Genomic DNA, 22477 nt, shown 5'->3' with positions numbered 1-22477 from the left:
GGGTCGGGTGGTGCACATGGGGGGTACCAAAGGTACCCCCCAGCAGTTCTATGCACAGCATGGCAGACACCGCGCGGTGCCTGCCATGTTGTACATGGAAGTGCACCGCCCACCACAATGGTAGGAATGCAGGATGCGCCCGCCACTGTGGCGGGCGCATCCTAATGCTAGCCGCGAGACCCCCGCCCTTATTGCGGGCGGTCCCTTTCACCGGTAGGATGACGGGCGGACAAAGTCCGCCCCTTATCCTAATGACCCCCCAAGTATCTAAGGGCCCACATACCAGGAAAGGCCATATTCAGTAAGAGCCCAATTACAGTGATGCTTCATTCATCACCATGCTCAGTGATCTGGAGACACAGTCATACTTGGTACATCATAATTCAAATTTATTTGCAAAGATGACTGAGATACATACCCGATCCTCTGCCCCATCCTGTCTTCACCAAGATCTCATACTTATAGAAGCCGCTCTTGCCGCAAAACGGAATGACTCCCACCCGGTTCACATCGATAAGGTCCAGTTTGTGTACAATGATGGCTGCCACAGAGTACGTCACAAAACAGACAGCGCACGTAAGAAGTACAATGTAGTTAATTCCAGGAGGAGGAGGCTGCAGAATGAATCACACGACAATAAGTGAGATTGAACCCATGACATTAAGCAAAACAAAACTGTGGCACAATCAATTTTATAACCTTTTGAGTGTCAATACACTTCCAAATGAATGGTAACAAACTAAACATTCAGAATTCTACAATGATCACTTAAAGAGGTAGGTAAATAAAATTGCTTAAGCCAGTTAACAATTTGCCCATTTGCATACCCGTTCCCAAAATACTGCACATAGGGCCAGTGCACAAATAATGGAGTCAGTAAAAGTCATCACAAATTGTGCACCGACTTTTATGGAACCCATTCAGATTTTTTGCACACCAGTCTTTGTGTTATTATGTTGGTTCACAAAAAAAACAGAACGTAGTGGGTTGCAATTTGACCTACCTCATGAATGTTAATGTGTAGGTTACAAATTGCGACACACAACGATTTGCTGCATTCACAGGGATGGTGGCCTGCTAGGGTCAGACTGCTGGGGTCTATGATTGTTTTTGGCACTACTGCCTAAACATAAAAAATGTTTTTGTCAACATTCACAAAGGGGAAGGGGTCCCTTGGGGGTCATCATCTTCCTGTTTGCGAATGGGTTACTGCTTCATGTTTATAGAGGTAAAGTATTAACGTTTTGTGACTAGATTTCAGTTGTAAAACATTAAAACATCCAACTGTGAATCAGTATTTGGAAGGGATGCCCTAAACTCACCCCTTCCAAATACCGGTTCAGTATGCAATCTCAAACCCAACCTGTGATACAGTACAGTGTTACTGAATCACAATTTGGGTTTCTTACGGTCCTAAATGACCCAGTTTTGTGAATTGGACCTTTTGTGATACCAAAAATCATTTGTACATCTAGCCCTTTATGGGCTATGATTCCAAACTGATAAGAATGATGGCTTTTTTATGGAACCTGAAGCAAGAAGTGCTTGGCTAATTGGCAATCCTGCTCATATTAGAAAAATGAATCTTGGAATTTACAAACTTCCTTTAGATCTAAATGTTGTAAGTAGAGTTTGGAGATTGGGCTTAGTGAACATTTATGATATCTCATGTTCTCATTCAATTATACATCAAAAGTCTAAATTGTTCCGCAATTAAATAGCCATAGATTCCTGATTTGACACTAGGTCAACACAATATCGAAAACAAATTAACAGTGTGAACCACTGAGTCAATACTATGTTATTAAGGGGATTATCCTTTTTAATATCTGTTAATGTAATCATTTCTCACTAACACTATGGGGCAGATTTATTGGAGGGTAGTTATGAGAGTCCCCTTTGCTCTGCTATTCACTTTTCTACCCTATTTTAAGGTGGTAAAAAGTTGTCTAACCAACATCAAAACTTTCACCTGCTCTTCCATCATGTGGGTTGTGTAGAGGATTCTTAAAGTGATGGTGGACAAGCTGGGCAATTTAGGCAGGTCAGACTGCCACACTTTGGCTTCTCAAACTCCATGAAATACCATCATGTCAACCCTGGGGGGCTTCAACAGAATGACATACAAATTCGCAGCATGGCATGAACACTTGTAATAATGGTATTTAATGTGGTTGCGTGGCTTGGGCGGACAGAGAAAAATTGTGCAGCGGACACAAATGCTAATAGAATGGCAAAGTTGTAGATGACTTATCTTCAGAACCTATATGAACAGAGCTACAGAGATAAAGTAAGACAAATAATTATAGAATATCATCTAAAATAAATATATTGGGCCCGATTCACAGAACCAACTTAAGAGAAAATCCTAAACTTACTACTTTTGGTATTCACAGAAGTTAGGATTTTGTCTTAAGTTTGTCTTAAGACAGACTTAAGACAGACTTAAGTTAGGATTTTGTCTTAAGTATGTCTTAAGTCTGTTTTAAGACAAAATCCTAACTTCTGTGAATACCAAAAGTAGTAAGTTTAGGATTTTGTCTTAAGTTAGTTCTGTGACTCGGGCCCTGTGTCCTCAATGTTGTTTACAAAAATGTTGTCCCACTGGGTGTATGTTCTCTATTGTAACTCATATAGAGCTATATTTAGGACACAAAATAATTGTCAGACGGCATCTCACAACAATATTCTGGTTCTGCACCTGTCACATAGCCATCCCTGTTCAACCTAGGATTTTGGTAATCCTTTTCATTAGGGGGTATTAATGGAACATTCAGAATTCCCTTAGTGCTTAGTTCACACCAGGATCCTGATGGGAAGGAAATGCTCTGTGAGCCTCTCTTAACAAACAGGCAGTCTGAATGGGTTGCCTCTTGGGTCGTAATGTAGTAGATTACCTCCTGGGTGGCAGTGCAAGTTTCATCCCTAATGCAAAGCATCATGATGCTTACAGGATGGACTAGATATGGTATTGTATGTTTCCTGTTTTCATTTTTAGAAGTTATCACTAACTTGCGTAAAGTTTGAGACTTCGTCGTCAATTTATATTTTTAGAACTCGGCTTCTCAGCTATCCCGGGGTTGAAGCACTGAGTTATAATAATTTAGTGAACTGAGCACTGAAGCCGAATATTATGTAAAAATGTTTACACATTTCCAATCATTACATAAAATAAATCTCTACAATATGAAACCAGCAACATAGAGGTAAAGTTACAACTTATTAAGTATAAATAGTCTTTTGTTCTGTAGCTAGCTTTATTTTTCTTACACACATATAATTTAAAAATATAGTACTTGTTAGCACAAAACACTGAACCATCAATACTGTTCTGACAATGAAAGGTGGCGCATCGCTTCGAGTAGTCAGCCATTGTAGAAAACAATGAAGAAGATGTTGTCCAGTTACCCCAAAGCTTACGACTGTTTCTACTCACAGGGAATATGAAGTGAACCGAACTTGGGGGGACGAAGAGACTGGCTCCAAACGAAGTGAGGTGGTGAGTCAGGCAGACCGCTTGCTCCGGTGAGGTGTCCGCCAATGCAGCCATGCCCTCAGTCTCCCATCTTTTCTCATTCTCATTGAAGTACTGGCACAGAGATGTGTACAAGCCCACAGTCACCTCCACCGCAGACCAGCGATAGTGGTTGGTAATGTTCACATGATGTTCCTCCGCTGTACCTTCACCACTAAACGAGATAAAAACCCATATGAATCCATTACTTTTATAAACATTCACTTTGAGCTATCATTGGATGACTTTATATGTATTAAGCAATTGTTTTCATCAATGTAATCATTATGAAATCTCAGATTTAAGTTTTCACATAACAAATGCATTAGCTCACTGGACATTACAATTACATCACATGGGTATAAGCACATGAATGGGGCTTCCTCGCGAGTCGTCTACTAAAGGTGAAGTGGTAATTCTGGACCGGTACCTTACTGTTACTAGTTTGCATTACCAACACACAACGCAATTACCAGTTTTGTGCCCTGAATGGCAAATAACATGCAGCTCCCAGAAATTGTACCTGAATTCTGGGACCTTTTCAAGTCACATATTTCGCTTGCTTTTAATATGTGGAATATGTAAATGGAAGCAGAGGTGATATTGACAGATGGGGTATCACTAGGTGTGGAATCTCTCGGATGTACTGTGTGGAATTCTGTACCCTGGAAAACTTTTACAGAAAAACTTTCAGAAATATCTCTCGGTCTAACCTGTAATGACACCCCAGTGTTATTTATTGTCTTTTATGACTAGTGACACTGAGTCCTTAGAGTAAATCTGAGTTTCAAAGCCCCATTGCTATTTGCTCTTCTTTCCAAGTCTCTGGCTCCGCTGTCAACATTCTGCTGCTTATATGTTCTTTAAGCGATTTCTCTGTGAAGCGTCCTATTCTTATGCTGAATCAGTTATTAAATATAGGGGCCTATTCACAAACTGCTTATTGTAGTACATGAAGTAGTATTACAGCAGTACTACTCAGATACTACAAAATGCTGTTTACTAACCTATGGGAAGAGACCTCTGCTTCTGCCCCGCTCATTTTTTTTTGTTTTTTTGTTTTTTTCCCCGCTCATCTTTTCTATGTGAAGATCTTCGCCACCAGGCTGGAGACCTCTGCACTCTTAAGCCTACTTTGTAGCAACTGTAGGAGGGATAAGGGGGAGTGGCTGGAAAATGGGGAATACTTGCTACAAAATGGGAGAGCTGAGGGAAAATTAAGGGGGGGCATAGGGAGGTACAAGCTACTACAAATATGCATCCGCAAAAGAGTCAGACAATTGCTATTCACAAACTACACTTCTTTAGTGACTTCTTTAGTGACTAAAACTCTTAAGGTGACAAAACAATAGTAAATATACTCCACCCCAGCACTGGAGTTAAGCCAGATGTACGACTTGACAAATTGCGCCTCGTAAATTGCGTCACATTTGCGACTCCCAATTTTCGAGGCGCTATTTGCCATGTACAGCAGTGTATTTAACACTGTTTGCAATTCCCAATGGGGTCGCAAATTGCGGGGCTCATAAATATTAATTAGCCTGTCGCAATTTGCGACCCCATTGGGAATGGCTGGCCCTACCAGGGATGGTGGCCATGTCGAGGATTGCCTTTCAATAATTTTTTTTAATGCATTTAATAAATAAAACTTAAACGTTTTCGTTAAATTCTTTAAGGGCTGGTAGTGGTCCCTGGGACCACTGCCTGCCATTAACATTTTTTTTAAGACAGTCACGAAGTGGAAGTGGTCCCCTGGGGACCCCGTTCAATTTGCGACTGCATTACCACCCTCTTGAAGAGGGTGGTTATTTGCGAGTTTTTTTACAATTTACATTTACCGTAGTTGCGGTCGCAAAACATTCATACATGGGGTTGCGGTCGCTATTAGGAAGGGAACGCCCCTTCCTAATAGCGACTTGCAATTCCTAAATAGCGAGTCGCAAATAAATTGCAACTCGCTACTTAGGAATTGTAAATAGCCCTTTCACATTTTGCATACGCAAATGGGTGGCAAACCCGTTTAGTGAAGCACCAGACAAGGCCACTCACATGTATGGCAACACACTCTCATAGAAAATAATGGAGGCAGGGACTTAAAATAACACCCAAACGAAAAAATATTAAATAAAAACAATTATTTAAACTTTTAAAATATGTATATATTTTGTTTCATGTTAAAAATTATACATAATGGTTAAAGCATTATTTTGCATAATACACTTATTTTAAACACAAATCAATTAAACTTTTATTAAAAATACTTTACATTAATACAAAACATAACTATTGACAAAATGTAATGCCTATTTAATAAAAAATAACATATTTCTGTCGTTGGGAATTTTCAAATTATATTTTTAAGAAATATTTTTATAGTAAATAAATATATTTCAATTATTTATTTATTTAATGCGCTTATGTGCTGCAGCACTTTTAATAGTTCTAGGTCTATAATGAATATTTTAATACGTGAACAAGGCTCACGGCGATGAGCCAAAACACGTTGGGTCCATACCCTGATAAAACTTAGGATTTGTTGGCACCTGCAGCCAAGTATAAGATGTTTTTCCATGGTAACATAAGGAGGTTTTTAACAACGAGGGGAACAAAGGGAGGACGATATTTAATGGGGTCCAGTGTACATGTCCTAGTCTAAGAGCACACAGAGGAGTACAAAGTTCCCCGGGGATCGTGATACAGTGTGGAGAAGAGAGTGAATGCAAAGAGTCAAGGAACTAGGGAGGTTCCCTTGTCGGAACTAGAGAGCCTCACACACCCAGAGCGTTTAGGTGTGAAACACACCCTGACTGAAGGATGTCCAGTATCATCATCGGCTCACTGCCCCTCGTCAGACCGGCACTGCAATGTCTGACGGAGTGCCCGAACAAAAGAACTCCGCCAAAAGAGTGCCCTCGGGCACTCCGTCAGACATTGCAGTGCTGGTCTGACGAGGGGCAGTGAGCCGATGATGATACTGGACATCCTTCAGTCAATTAAACAGCTGAGCTCTCGCAACCACACACAGAGTTCCACAAATCAGTAAATTGGTAAGTAGAGAAACACAGAATAACATAGAAGCAGATCCTTTGGTGTGAGTCTTGTCCCAGCAGGGTGGAGTTTTATTGGGTCCAGACTTGAGGAATAACAGTAAGCCGACACGTGTTTCGTCGTGTGCCGTTGAGTCAACACGACTCTTCAGGGCTTAGACTCAACCCCTAAAAATTGGGTTGAGTGAGGTCTGTCAAGATAGCATGCTCTAGAGAGACGGGTCAGATGTCGGGTATGGGTTGCTAATAAATACAGGACAACCTCCTTATGTCCGCTCATGACAGACGGCCACCGGGAACTCACGGAGGAGGGATACCGAACATTAGCTTACCGCCAACCAGGAAACATACCCGTTTTCCGTGGTTTTCTACTCTATGGATCCCCTCCCGGTTTACACTTTTCACACAGCTTGATTCAGAGGCTCTTGACCAGGAAGTCTCTGGCACCTCTAAGGAATAGACGCTACTAGTCCAACAATACGTGATTTTATGTTCAGGTCTACAGGATATTCCATCTCTTTGCAACCAAAGATAATAGAATTCCAGTAATCCCTGTCCATCTCTCTAGTCCACCCACGTGGAACACCGCTATAAGGCCCAGACCTCACTCAACCCAATTTTTAGGGGTTGAGTCTAAGCCCTGAAGAGTCGTGTTGACTCAACGGCACACGACGAAACACGTGTCGGCTTACTGTTATTCCTCAAGTCTGGACCCAATAAAACTCCACCCTGCTGGGACAAGACTCACACCAAAGGATCTGCTTCTATGTTATTCTGTGTTTCTCTACTTACCAATTTACTGATTTGTGGAACTCTGTGTGTGGTTGCGAGAGCTCAGCTGTTTAATTGTGTTTGGTCTTTGACTTTTTTAGACGGTTAGGGGCAATTTTCCGTCTGCTCTTCACGCACCACCCAATCACCATTTGTGTTCTTTCAAACGTGAACGTTAAACTTGAGGCAGCGCGCCCAGAATATCTGAACCCCAAAATTCCCTCTGGTAGTTTATCCTTCAGTCAAGGTGTGTTTCACACCTAAACGCTCTGGGTGTGTGAGGCTCTCTAGTTCCGACAAGGGAACCTCCCTAGTTCCTTGACTCTTTGCATTCACTCTCTTCTCCACACTGTATCACGATCCCCGGGGAACTTTGTACTCCTCTGTGTGCTCTTAGAACATAAGGAGGTTGTCCTGTATTTATTAGCAACCCATACCCGACATCTGACCCGTCTCTCTAGAGCATGCTATCTTGACAAATGGGATCCGCTGAAGTGAAACAAATAAATATTTTACATGTATATTGAAATATTTTAAGTATTATTTTAAACAGAGTAAATGTTAGCATTTTTCTTTATACTTTTCACTGTGGTGAAGATCTCCTCCTGTGTGTCAAAAATTTCTAGTAGGGACTTTACACTTGTAATCCTGTTGCAGGAGTTTCCACCAGGGAGTTAAAACATATAAATCAACACTTAGGTGTAAATATACAAATAGAAATTGTCAATAGCAAAAAGTGTAGTTTACACTTAGGTGCAGTAGTAGATTTACACATGAATAAATGTACCATGTAAATTTACTTATGTAACTCAAGCTTAAAGTGCTCAAATGTATTAATGCAGCAACTCAAGTCTTACTTGTGTTGTCTAAGTCACACACTTTGAATAGCCTTTTGACTACGGGCAGCTCTATAGGGTATAGATGTGCCTGACCCAGGTGAATAGTATTTTTTTTAACCTGCAAAGTAATTCACGATATCTGCTTTTTTCACTAAGTCATGGATTTGAATCCTTGCAAAGATACTTTGGTCTTTCAACCTTCCAAGGTTATTATCACTTTCAAGCGAATGTAAGATTTTGTTCTAAAACCAAACCTGATCATGATCATTTATCCTTCTCTTCTGTAACTCACCATCACCTTTAAGCTACTTCTATAAGCCCGTATTCCTTATCTTTCAAGGATATCATTCCGAGCAATTTCCAACCTCAGAAAAAATTCTGTTACCCAACCAAAAAGTATCAACCTCCTGAGTCCATTTCAATATTTTTAACTCTTAGAATTATGGGTGATCATTTATCTATTCTAATCTCATATTACACACTCTCTTTTCTGGTTTCCTTTTACACCACAGGACATAAATTGCCACACTTGGCACTCATCCCTTGACCCCTGCAAATCAGGTTTTATCTCTACTGGCCTTGTGCAATTTCTTTAAGGGTTCAACTCTCACGAATCATACCCGATAGTCAACTCCTACTCATTTATGCAAGGGCTCGCCTCCCATGAGATGAAATCTTCTGCCCTTCATGCATCCACTGAAATTCCCCTTTTTATAATTCCTAGAGGGGGCGGTCTTAGTATACTCGCTCTTCTTTCACAAACACCCATTACAATGTATGTAGTTAGAGATGAGTAAATCAAGAAACTCTATTATGTCTTTTAACGTTCAATATATGCAAAATTGAAACATATCTTTCTTTTCACAAATGCGAAGTCATGGATAGATAGATGAATTATTGTGAAAAGAACTAGGATTTTACGCTGTTAGTAAACTCGTTTGATCCAACATGCTCATGTATGTAGGGTAGTAACTAATACATTCATTCAGTCTTACTGGTATGCTTCTTATTTTCTTTTTCACCCTTCTTAAGTGTATTTCACATAATGAAGTAGATGGTACTGTTTATCTGAGTTGCGTTTTGCTCTAATGAGAGGTGAGGATCCCTGTCCTAACACAGGGCCTGAAACCTACTGCTACTATGTGGAGTTGGGAGTGAAGGAGGAAGGAAGAAGATCAATACGAACTAGGTAAAAAGGGAAAGCAAATATATTGGTCTATTAGAAAAGCAAGGCTGAAACAAAAGTTGGTTTGACAATATATATTCAAAGATATTGTTCATTAAAGAAGGGCTTATTGACACTGGCAAAGGCCTTTGATTGATGTTTCATTACCAGAGGAAAGGGGGATGGTCAAAGAATGCCTGACCAGCACATACAAAGAAAACAATGTGTAAAATGGTAGGTAGATACTCAACTCATCCAAAAGCCTCTTTCTACTACCAAGACCTAAAAAAAGATTATTATTTTTTTTTTAAAGCTTTAACTCTTTTATCCCTCCACTATCCTTTTCAATCAAAATTAAGACTAACATGTTCACTTCTCAAATTCCATATTCAACTATACTAATATTATGCCCAAATAACTGAATAACATATCTACTACTCAAATTACTTCATATTTATGCTATACTAATTTTCAACACTAATCCTTTATGGGTTCCAGAGTGGCGTGCTACTCGCCAGAAAAGCGCTTCAACACCCATCAGGGGTAACAAGTGCTATATGAATGCAAATCTTTCTTCCCCTTTTATCCCTCCGCTATCCTTCTAACTCCAAGTAAAAGACTAATATCCACCACTGAAATTACCTCATGTTTCACCATATTAATTCACCACTAATCCTTTATAGGCTTCCTGAATAGCGTGCGTCAACAAGCGATAAATAAATACACATCTTTTTCCTCCTCTATCCTTCTGCTGTAATTCCAAATCCAAATAACTGACTAACCTATCCACCACTTAAAATGTACTTGCATGTTTCACTATACTAATTCAAGACTAATCCTCTATGGGTCCCGGAGTAGCGTGCTACCCGCCGAAAAAGCGCTTTGACGCCTCGTCAGGGGTAGTACGCACTATATAAATGCAATTACAATACAATACAATACATCAACTTGGACCCACTGAAAGGCTTCCAAGACGGAGTGTACATTCTCAAATTCAGCACATAATAGACAACTGATTTCAACCATGTGCAACATGCTGATTGGTTTCTTTGGGAGCACAGAATAAACAATGGCAACAGCGATAATTGTGTGCTAGAACTATGACTCCCGTTGGCTCCACCAAGCAGTCAGCTTGAAAGAGTGGGATGACTTTATGAAGACGGGGAAGTTGGAGATTGATGCCATTGACAGATGCATTCATTTGGTGCATAAAAGGTGTTAGAGTTAAATAGGACTCTCAGGTTCCTCAGTGCGTGGTGGATGGCCGTAATCCTATCTTGGGACACCAGCTGAAAAGCAGTGAGCTGGTTTCTGTGCCTCCAGGCAGCAGGACCTCAGCTTTCATCCACTGAAAGAAAATGGTCCAAGCATGCAATGATGGATGTCATGTTTACAGATCTGTAAATGCATTTGGTAGTTCAAGTACTTTTGGATACTGGCCTGCCACTATTCAAGGAGTTCTGCCAACAGAGCACAGAAATATTAAAAAGTAGACAGGATATGGGGATCCCTGAAAAGCTCTGCAAGACACCTTATGTGAGGGTGATTTAACTTTCCCAATGACAAATTGTCCTTTAGAAAGGAAGGGATACATCCAGTCCAGTGTATATCCATCAGCTCTAGACACTATCTCTAATCTACCGTAAAGTATAATATGTAATGTATTGTATTGTACATTTATACAAGCTGGGACCGGGTTCTAGCCATACAGTGCTTTTGTTCTTGTATTCATGGGTCTGTCAAGTGACCTAACTTCGCAGGGTTTTACTGCCAGAAAGTAGATAGGCAATTGTTCTGACATCAGCGACGATCATCTCTAATGATTTTCTTCAGTAGAATTGTCATTGTGGCTTATTTCAGGGTAACAGAAATAACTTCTTAGAGGGAGGGAAGGAATTGCTTCAGGTAAGGGGCTATGCACAGCTCTATGGGACGGTTTTCTTAACTATGACCAATAACTTATCCCCGAGTGAATGTGGGAATGCTGCATTTAAGCAGGGGAGGGTTTTATAATTGAAGAACATCAGAAGATTCTTGCAATGCTCTTGAGTCACACATAGTGAATATACCAACACAATCATGCAGACCGGCTATTATATATTAAAGGAAGCTTGCTCTCGATATAGTGCACCAAAATGAGGTACACTGTGCAGAGAGTCCAGGCGAACCTTATAGGTTGACAGGGGTTATAATAATAATCCCAAATGCTCTTTTTTGTGGTAGTGTGGGCAAGCAGTTTAGGCTTATCAGAGGATAGTGTTAAGCACTTATTACACACAGTCAGTAAGCAACACGCACAATAAAGGAATCAGACACCAATTAATAAAAATAACACCGATATTTACATGAATTTAGACACCAAGGTCATCATAATTGGGTGAGTACTTTCCAGATATCCTTTTTTGAAGCATATACAAATACACTTGTATATGTAGCTTTGTAGCGGTAATGTTAACCTATGAGACAAAACATACAGATGACCACTTCCTGTGGGGAGTGGGCATCACCATGTCCCAGAGTTCCCAATTTCACCACAGCCAGTGAAATTCGAATTATTGTATTTACTTCAGGCAGCCCACCCTAAAGGTGTGTCCAGCCGGCAACACGCCTCCTGCACAGCCAATTCATCACCTTTCCTGGTGCCCAATGGGCATCAGGGCAGGGGGTGGCAGCCTATAGGTCTGGGGGAAGCCAGGATTGCATATCAAAGGCGGCAGAGGCTTTGAAGCCTCTGCCCTTGATAAGCGGATTTAAAAGTCTTCCTGTTGGAGGAGGTGTAAACATCTCCTGCCAGAGCGGCCACTGTTCCTGACCTCTGAGAGCGGGCTCTTACCTCCTAGGGCTCTGTGGTGGCAGGCTGGCAAGACCAGCCAACTAGCACACTAGAGAACAAGTAGGGGTCAGGCGGCACCTCTGAGGTACCCTTTGGGTGCATGTATTAATAAATCCATAACTAGAATCAGTGTGGGGTTATTATTATGAGGTGTTTGATACCAAACACCATAGGTTTCAGTGTAGCCATTATGTAGCTGGGAAACTTGCTTTGACCAGTGCCCAGAACATACCTTAAGATGGCTTCCCTGTTTACTTGCAAATACCTAGTAATAGAATTAGTCATCACAGGGGCATATGCTCACATAAAATTTAATGCACCCTGCTTTAGGGCTCAAAGGCCTGCTGTAGGGGTGACTTACATATATTAAATGCAGTGACTCTGGCATGACACACAGGAGTACTCCATGTTGTGTTTTCACTCATGGTTTGCACCATGGCAATGGCAGACTTGTGAGATTTGTGTGTGGGTCCCTTAGGGTGGCATAAGATATGCTGCAGCTCTTAGGGACCCTGTAGGTTATCTTAAACTCCCAGGTGGTGTTTTTTGTATTAACTGACAGTGAAGGGTTGCTAAGATTGGTTGTTCTACGGAATGGACTGTGTAGCAGTTTATGTTAGTCCCACAATATGACCCTTGCTTTATAGTGGCACACTTTGAAGAGATGCCGTTGGGCTTAGTTGATAATGTTAAGGACCTTTCATACATGAACTGTACGCCACTGGATGGTAGACTTTGGCGAGGTTGGCAGCAGGATGGGGCAGTGTCAGGATTGGAACTTAGCATTTATGATCCGTACAGGCTGGTTGCTAACAGGACGGATGTGGTATACCTCCTGATGACTTTCTATTCTAAGACACTCCACTCTGACACTCTATGCCACCTTATTCCACTCTATGCTACTCCACGCCACTCTCCTCTATGCCACAAATTTGTAGCCATGCTGAACAGCAGCCCCGCTGGTGTATAACATGCCTAAAGCACATTTGCAAAGCCAATAGCTCTTGCAAAGGCGAGATCTATTGACTCTGGCAATGCTTGTTATTCTAGAGTGAAGAACCAAGCGGCTTTGACACTGGAGAGCTGAAGGATGTGAATATTTCTTGCCAAGCAGAGATTCCAAATATATACAACTCTTACCCAGGGAAGACTAAAAAAGTGTAGAGTTTGTGATCAGATCCATGGAAATCTTCAACTCGAATCGTCTTCATGTCCGAGCAGTTGTACTCATTGGGGTTGGCAGACTCATGAAGGTATGCAGTGATGAAAGGCTCCTTCTCACTGTACAAGTAACGCTCTGGGTGGAAACGAAAGGAGTTGGCATAAGCAACATTCACAGTCATGATGGATATAGAAAAGGACAGCATTTGTGGCTCTATGCGAGTATGCAAAGTGAATGAGATCCTTGTGCTGTGTTCTAGAAGCATGCCAAACATTCATTAGGTTTCGTGTCTGTGCCTCCCTAGAGTTTGTGTGTGCTCTCTGTGATTGTGTGTTTGTGCATGCACACAGTCTAAGAGTGGTACAGTGAGAATCCTGGGCTAAGTGTGTATGTGTTCTGGTGCTGTCACACTGATGCCTTTGAACTGGGCCCTGTAGGAAAGCAATACACCCTCTAGTTTGTGTGTGTTGGTTGTAGAATCACATAATGGAGAGCTTTATGTTGTGTATGTGTGTGTTTCCCAACACAGCCAAAGATAGAATACTGATCTATATTTCTGCTATGAAATTCACTGGTGTCATTTAATCAAAATCAAGGATTTGGGCGGAGATGTATCAAACCTGCCTTTCACTTGCAGAATATTGCAGGACGTGACAATACATGACCAATTACTGTGATACAATACAAAATGGGACACCGCACACCCTTTGACTGATTGAATCACAATACGTTTCAACAGTATCTGCATATCGCATACAAATAAATAACTTCAACAGAAGTTGTGTAAAAGTGGGCCGAGGAGTCATAGAGCCATCCAGACTGCCTCCCCTTGTGGCCCCAATATGATGCCCTTATATCATTTACTGTGCCACACATTAACTAACCACCATTTTGTTGGCAGTTCCTTCTTCCCTCTGTGGGCCATGAAGCATCACAATCAGAGCAATATTAAGCACCCATTCAGTTAAATCTTCATTTATACACAGCTTAAGAGTGTTGAATTATCTCCCATAGGGTTTTTAGAACAGCAGCACACCCCCAAGTGGGGATGTATACCCTTAAATCTATTGCCCCCATTCACCCCCAGCGTCACTGAACAGTCACTGTAAGAAAACAACTCAGGAACCCTTTTTCCTTCATTCCCACTTACAGGCAGCAGGGACAACTTTGAGAAATACAGTATGAATGAATGAATGAATACGCTCTTTTATAGCGCATGGCTACCCTGAGGCATCCCAGCGCTGTTAGACCAGAGGACAAAGTGAAGACACTCAGTGAAACAGATATGTCTTCAGACGCTTCCTGAAGGCCAGGTGGTTAATTTCAAGCCTGATGTTATCTGGGAGTTTGTTCTAGCACTTGGCTGCTTTGAAGGAGATCTGGCGGCCGCCCATGCGAGCACGCTTTACCCTTGGTACTACCAGCAAATTACGCTGATTAGATCTCAGCGATCTAAGGGACTGGTGTCGACGGAACAAGGGCTGAAGAATAGTAGGGCCGATATTGAAGATGGACTTATGCGCCATGCACAGAGATTTAATCAAGATCCTTTCCTGAATCCGCAGCCAGTGGAGGGACCGAAGTGAGGCCCTCGCCGAGCTGTGTCTTACAATTCTGCACGGTTTGCAGTATTTGAATAGAACCTGCTGGGGCCCCAAGGTAGACAGCATTTGCATAGTCCAGCCGGGAAAGAATCAATGACTGGAACAGGAAGCGTCTGGCCTCAAAAGGAAGAAGGCTCAGAACCTTCCTAAGAACCCTCAGCAGTACATAACAGGTCGCCGCAACCTTCTTAGCCTGGACTTGAAATCCCAAAGAGGAATCAAGCCACACCCCCAAGCTCTTTATCTGATTCTTTGGGGTGGGGGGAGGGCCCATGCAGTTAGGCCACCATGGGTCAAGGTTGATGGGGGCTTTGTAGCCCAGGAGCATGATGTCAGTTTTGGCCCCAATTAGTTTTAGGAAGGAGGAGGTCATCCACTCCAAGACTTTGGTGAGACATGGGGTCAAGTTGTTAATCCCCTGGTCTATAGCGTCATCCCTCGCTAGGGAGACGACCAACTGTGTATCATCAGCCCCTCGCTAGGGAGACGACCAACTGTGTATCATCAGCGTAGGTGATGAGCTGAATTCCCAAGGGAAGCACCACCTCAGCTAGTGGTCTCATGTAGGTGTTAATCATGGTGGGGCTAAGTGAGGATCCCTGGGGAACGCCGTGATGCAGTTGAAGTTGGACCAATGACGTCTCCTCCTCAAAAACGGAGAAGTATCTCTCCGATAGAAAAGACTGGAGCCATTTGAGGGCCATTCCGGAGACCCCTGCAAGGCGGAGACGGTGAAGCAGGAGGGGATGGTTGACAGTGTCGAAAGGCCGCGCTGAGGTCCAACAGGACCACCACAGCGCAGCCTCCGGTATCCAAAATACTCCTGGTCGCCTCCACCACCGCCACCAGCGCGGTCACTGTCCCCTGCTTGGCTCTGAATCCCGTCTGGGAGCAGTGGAGGGCTCCTGTGGTCTCCACATATGATGACAGTACCTGATTAACATATTCTTCTGCTATTTTACTGAGCCCAGGTAACAACGAGATGGGCCTGTAATTGGCTAAGTCTTCAGGGTCCAAATTAGTTTTTTTTAAAAGGGCCTTGACTTTCGCCAACTTCCAGGCCGGGGGCACCACTCCTGACTTCAAGGACAAATTAATGACATGCTTTATAGCGGGACACACCGTCCCAGACACCTGTTTAAGAGCCGCCGGGGGCGCAGCATCCAAAGGGGAGCCCGATTTGAGGTTACCAAGGAGTCTTTCCACAATGGGCAAGTCGAGCAACGGGAAGGCATCAAGACCTCCAAAGGAGTCTGGTCCGACCTTCTTGTGAATCCAATCCGCGCTCTCCGTAGGGCCAGAGGCCTGAGCGATTGGCGAAAAGTATATGTATATGTTGGTCACCTTGGCAGCAAAGAAAGGGGCCAGATCATCACAGCGTTTCTGTGGATCAGGTGCGGCCCTAGTGGCCAAGGGAGGGGTGACCAGAGATTGAAATATTTTGAAGATTTCCCTGGGCATATTGGCTGCTTCCGAGATTTTTTTCCTGGAAGTAAGTCGATTGTGCAGATTTTAATTGTTTTTTATATAGTCTGAATGTTGATCTGTATTCATTTGTTGTGTAGATTGCGAAATTTTTCCTCCAGTTCCTTTCCGCCTTTTTACAGTGTTGTTTGAGATACTTAAGTTCCCCGAAATACCATGGTTTTTTGTTTGAGCCCTCCCGATGACGGACCACTTTTTTGGGGAGGATGGAATCTAGTGTGGAGTCTAACCACTTAATAAAGGCCTCATTAGCAACAACGGGATTATCATGAGGGACCGGAGGGAACTTCTTCAGGGCGGTCTCCCAGTCCTCCACTGATAGCCTCGACCAAGTCCGGCTCAATTTCTTTGGCAAGCTGACCGTATGGTTTTGGTCCGGTGGAGCCCAGACAAAGGAGAGCAGGGCGTGGTCTGACCACGGAACAAAGCTGGGCTGGTCACAAATAATATTAGCAAGATTCGTGAAGAAATGATCTAATAGATGTCCTGCTACGTGCGTAGAGCCCGACACGATTTGTTCTAGTTGTACTACCCCCAAGGTGTCCAACAAACACTGCGAAGAAGAGGTTTCAACCTCATTGAGTTGTATATTGAGATCACCCAAGATGGAAAAGTTGAGGCTACTGCTGATAGAGAGAGTGATCTTGTCCAGGTGGTTGTAACAGAAACCATGATGGTCTCCAGGTGGCCTATAAACAAGAATACCTGAGAAGGTACAGGTAGGAGAGAAGGAAATGGAAAAGCCCAGACTCTCACAGTCCAGGAGAGGACTCTCCGAGGTTCTAGAAACAGAGTTGTTCTTAAAGATAATAGCCACTCCTCCTCCCCATCCTGTTTGACGGTCATACCTACAGATTGAATACCTAGGTGGTAAAGCCCGGACTATGTCCGGATCTGATGACTCCGTTATTATTATTATTATTATATTTAAGTTTATAGAGCGCGCAGCTACCCGGAGGTTTCCCGGCGCTAAGAACAGGATGAGGGCAGAGTACAGGCAAGATCAAGACTCAGAAAAGGGAAGGCATATTGGTTAAACAACCAAGTTTTCACATCCCTGCGGAACTTGAGGTAATTAGGTTCAGTACGCAGGGGAAAAGGAAAAGAGTTCCACAGATACGCAAGTTAGCCATGTCTCTGTCAAGAAAAGGGCGTCTAGGTCTCGGTCCTCCAAAAGCAGGCAGATTTCCACCGCGTGCCTCGGGAGGGACCGGCAATTTAGTAAGGTGAAAGAGTATGATTTTATTTTGCAGTTCGCTACCCCTATATGGTTACAAAGTGGACAAGGTATCCTTACCTCCTCTAAAGGAGTCCAGCTGGGACAGCAGGCGGACGTGCTGCATCTGAGTGCCCGCAACTGCTCCCTGCTGTAGCATAGTAAATGCGGCAAAGAGGGTCCCATTATAGGTGCCCCTAGCCACGTCCTGGCCCGGCCTGGCACGGATGGGCACAGACGGGCTTTCCTTAGGCGCTCCTTTGGCGCGGGGAGGTGCGTACGCTGCGCGTAGATGGACTGTCTGAATTTAAGCGCGTCGTATCAGGCGCCTCTTGCCAACCACTAGAGCAGCAACCTGCTCCTACCCAAGATGGCCGCCCAAGTAGTCGGCCCCTCTAAGCCCCGAACTAAATTCAGCTCCTACTCGGCTGAAAGGTGAACAAAACGGGTCCCTAATGTGGCGAAACTAAAGGTGAGCCTGAGCGCTCCAAAGAAAAGGGGATGCACAAAGGGTGATGGAGATCACGATTTAAAAACAAGCAGGGTCTTAGTGCAGTACAATGATAATTAAAACAGTTAGGACAAGCTAGCTCTAGCTCCCGGCTTTCCGCCTCAGGAGCAACAAAAGTCTCTAGGTCTTACCAGACCGATCCAGTCCCCTGAATTTAAGCGCTTGAGCGCGTCGTATCAGGCGCCTCTTGCCAACCACTAGAGCAGCAACCTGCTCCTACCCAAGATGGCCGCCAAAGTAGTAGGCCCCTCTGAGCCCTGAACTAAATTCAGCTCCTACTCGGCTGAAAGGTGAACAAAACGGGTCCCTAATGTGGCGAAACTAAAGGTGAGCCTGAGCGCTCCAAAGAAAAGGGGATGCACAAAGGGTGATGGAGATCACAATTTAAAAACAAGCAGGGTCTTAGTGCAGTACAATGATAATTAAAACAGTTAGGACAAGCTAGCTCTAGCTCCCGGCTTTCCGCCTCAGGAGCAACAAAAGTCTCTAGGTCTAGGTCAGTACCAGGCTCTATCATACTCTTTTTTATTTCTTAGCTTCTGATCCCTATTCAACTTACTGTATCCTATTACTAAGAAAAGTCATGTTAAGACATTTTTGAGGCCACCAATAACAAACTACAAAATAGTGAATAGACCCACTGAATGTCTCTTGCTTAATGGATCCACAAGACTTACCATCTAAGACTTTATAAGTGACGCGTATGTGCAGACTAGCCTCTCGGTTCCCAACCGAAGTCTGAATAACCACGTTGACAGAACCTCTTCCCTCAATGGTGGTGTTCCCGGCTGTGATGTTGCTGTCCACAGTGCTGTTGGTGATCTTTACGGTGATGGCTTTCCCAGACTCCAGGCTTTCCACGGGGATCTGCGTCCCATTATGAGTATGGAACACCATAGAAGCCACTTTTGTGGAAACTGTGTAGTTGTGGATGTAGCCAAAGGGGAAAGGGTTGGACTTGAGTCCAAATATGACTTGGATAACGTCGGGTTGGTCAGAGAAGGTGCTATTGAAGGCCTCTGGGATAGAGAACTGGCATCCAGGCTCTTGGGAGTAACACAGCAGGTTCATGGGGTCCGACCTTTTGCCCTGCGCAACAATTTCACCACCTTTCAGTTTGAGGGGTTCCTCATTCAGCACCCGTCCCTTCATTAGAATCTGCATAAGGTCTGAGGAGAGGTTGTATGCTTTGGAAGCCACAGAAAGGGAGTGGGAGTTGCTGCAGACATCACCTGTCTTCAGAGCAGAGTCAGTGTTGACCAAGTGTATCAAGTCACCTGTCAGAAAAGAAAGTGGCGAAACATATGTCATGTCCAGAAGAGTCATGAATTTAAAGGAGAAAGAGATGGGCTAAGACCTACCTGGAGAGTGGTAGGAGGTGTGAGGTGAGGTCGAGAGGGATATTGTAAAAGTGGGGAGAGAAAGAAATGGAAGTGGAAAAGAGAAAAAATTCACATTGGCAGAGTAAGAGAGGAAATCAGGAGAGGAACCGAGAGGTGGAGAGAAGTAGAAGGGGTTTGGTAGACAAGCAGAATGTAAGATAAATAGAGAGGAAGAGAGAGAGAGAGGTTGAGGGCGAGGCTGACAGGGAGGAAGGTAGCAAGAGTGACAAATATAGGTAGATAAACACAGAAAATAGAGGCAAGCAAGGAGGGGAAGTCATATAAACAGAGAAAGAGATGGACTAAGATAAAGGGCAGGAAAGGGGCAGAGCGGGGGTGAAGTGGCGAAAAAAAGGACTGAGTAAGTGTGTGAGGTTATATTGCTAAAGGGATTGATATTTTATGAGTATGAAGCAGGGTGGTGGATACAGGAAGGACCAGTAGGAGGGATGACTTGCAGGGGAGATAGGTATCTAAAAGGCAGTAGTGAGGAAGGTCTGGAAGAAAGAAACAAGTGACACGATGCTGTAAATTAAGGTAATACAGGTAGGTGACACTTATGCTTAGAATATTCATTATGAACATCTCATTTTACCCACATGGAGGCAAAGGTAGCAACCCCTCCTTCCCGCACAGCCCTTACACAAAGATATGAGATCACATTAATGTAAAACTACTTCACAGTGGTTCAAATAGAGCCGTGTAGGTTGGATAGGGCTCTTCTCCGCTCCTACATAAAGGCACGCGTGAGCCTTGTAACTTCAGAGACCATGGCAGGTGGGGCTGCACAAGACATAATATCAGCAACAGGTCAGAGACAAAAGCCTCTGGTGAGAACAGACAAGGATATCCTTGCACTCAGCATTATACAGATGTTCAGGGGTGGTGCCCATGAAGCGAGTGCGTGCAGCATGAGAGACAATGTACTTTTTTCATGAACGCATGCACTTTACCCTGCTCATTCCTTTTGGCACCCCCTTGAACAGTTATGGAGGCGTGTTGAGAGGCAGACATAGGACAACTATTTCCTGATATTGAGGTGAGGGGCCCATAAAGTGAGGGAGAAAGAAGTTGGCTGAGGAAGGGCTGTATGAAATGTGAGAGGCTTTTAATGTTCAACATATAATAGACACAGCTGACCCCTGTGGTCACAAAGGTATATAAAATCCCTTTTCAGAGCAGGATTTTCCCCAAATCAGGATGTGTACTGGCAGGTACTTTTATACAATATATTTAATTTAAAGACAGTCTGTTGTCAGTATAGTAGAATCTGAAATGTACTACTCTGTCTACATGCAAATAATTGGACATGTTAATTCTCACCTGCTGTGCACCAGGTCATTCGAGCAACATCGCTTTAGATTTTTGTGAATTAATTAGTTGAAGCTATGTTACCTGTGATTGTTTACTTGTTGCCGGACACTTTGATTAGCACATAAATGATTTGGCAGCAGCAGAGGCCAAGAGAACCAAATATTGCAAGCTACTATCTTCTCTAAATTGGGCACATGTTCAGGCTCCAACCCATGTGAAGGGTCATAGCCTGGATCATGTGTGGGCTTCAATTTAAATGCTGTGAGCTTCCAAATATAACACCATCTAGGGTCTGACCATTCTATTATAAGTGGAGGTTAGTTCCCTCACAGATGAAAACTATGTGACAAAAGACAGGGTCAGCTACTCTACAATGAAAGTCCATGCATCTGGAGGACATTATGACCTAGAAAATGGCCCGCATTCCCTCTTAATTCAGGCAGAAAAGCTTGATGCTCTTTTTAGTTCATGGTTAAATGAAGCAAGGGTGAAATGATGAGAATGGCAGCCTCCTACCCATAGTCAATCTGGATAGAATTCATATATGACTAAAAAGTTGATGAGGCTTAAGATGGAGAGTAGGTTAAGGAGTTAACTGATGGATGTAAGGCGAACTAAACACATCTCCAAGAAACACTGTCATAGACTGGGATGGATGTTTGTCTGTTGCATACTAACTAGCGAGACATCTGCACTCCACATTTCAAAAACTGGATCCTGAGAAATCGCCTTATCAAGAGAAAGAAGAATGTCAGCCTACTGCTGCATTCAGACAAAAGTATGACTGTCTTTAGCATGTCTAACCAGTACCGAAATGTGAGCAGACATGAGGACAGCATCAATGGATTTGCATTTCACCGTAAGTGCAGGCATCTTAGAATCCATCAATATGGGTGTATGTCAATCCTTCAGTAAGTTATACCCCTGGATTAGGAGAAGCAGCAATATCCTGTGGAATTTATTTTTCAGTGGGATGGAAAAAGAAAGGTAATTGTAAATGGAGACCTCTGGGGTGGGACTCATCAAGGCAGGCATGTAGGGTAATAAAAGAATCTAAGTTTTAAAGGCAAGAAAAACTCTTTTTGGGTAAAATCTTATTTTGCCATACAAAGATCCTAGGGGTTTGGGGCCATGTAGCTAAAAGGTGGTTCTCATTCTCTTCTTCTCCCATAAATCTAAGACATTTAGGTTAATTAGGTCCCTTTCACTACTTTTACACATGGTTTAATTTTAATTACTTATGTTGCTTCTGTACAGACATTGATCATTAAGTGAAATTAAGTGGGTTTTTTCTGCAGAATGGGGAGCACCTGCAGCCTGGCTCGAGCATGGGCAGCTGGTTTGTCATTCTAAGCCCACTCACCCATTATGTTCAGGATGTTGTCGGCGATGGTGGTGGGAGTCATTGTGCCCTGTGTGGTCTCATTTTGGAGAATGTCCATCATGGCTTCCATTTTGCTTAACGTTCTCCTTTGGCAGGATCCGCACACATGCTCCTCACTGGCTACCTGCAATCATATACATAAATCAATTTTACGAGCGCCCCAGCTGAAACAACAGTGAGACACTGGACAATGCTCATATCTGATTGAGTTGATTCAGAAATAGTTATGTTCTGTTAGATTGAGGGAGGC

General features: G+C 43.2%; 1 protein-coding gene across 1 annotated transcript in view; it reads right to left on the bottom strand.

Moving 5' to 3' along the window:
- PKD1 (polycystin 1, transient receptor potential channel interacting) overlaps nucleotides 1-22477 on the bottom strand; it is a 410044-nt gene that overhangs the window by 98945 nt on the left and 288622 nt on the right. The window contains exons 22-26 of the mRNA XM_086940492.1: nucleotides 22207-22351; nucleotides 18825-19424; nucleotides 13310-13466; nucleotides 3437-3689; nucleotides 419-614 (exon numbers count right to left, since the gene is read on the bottom strand). Coding sequence (XP_086796618.1) covers nucleotides 419-614; nucleotides 3437-3689; nucleotides 13310-13466; nucleotides 18825-19424; nucleotides 22207-22351 — 1351 coding nt within the window. The remainder of the gene's footprint in view (nucleotides 1-418; nucleotides 615-3436; nucleotides 3690-13309; nucleotides 13467-18824; nucleotides 19425-22206; nucleotides 22352-22477) is intronic.

This window comes from Lissotriton vulgaris, chromosome 10, assembly GCF_964263255.1.
Source record: "Lissotriton vulgaris chromosome 10, aLisVul1.2, whole genome shotgun sequence".
NCBI lineage: Eukaryota > Metazoa > Chordata > Amphibia > Caudata > Salamandridae > Lissotriton > Lissotriton vulgaris.
Note: the sequence above shows the minus strand (reverse complement) of the source record. Positions and strands in the feature narration are given on the sequence as shown.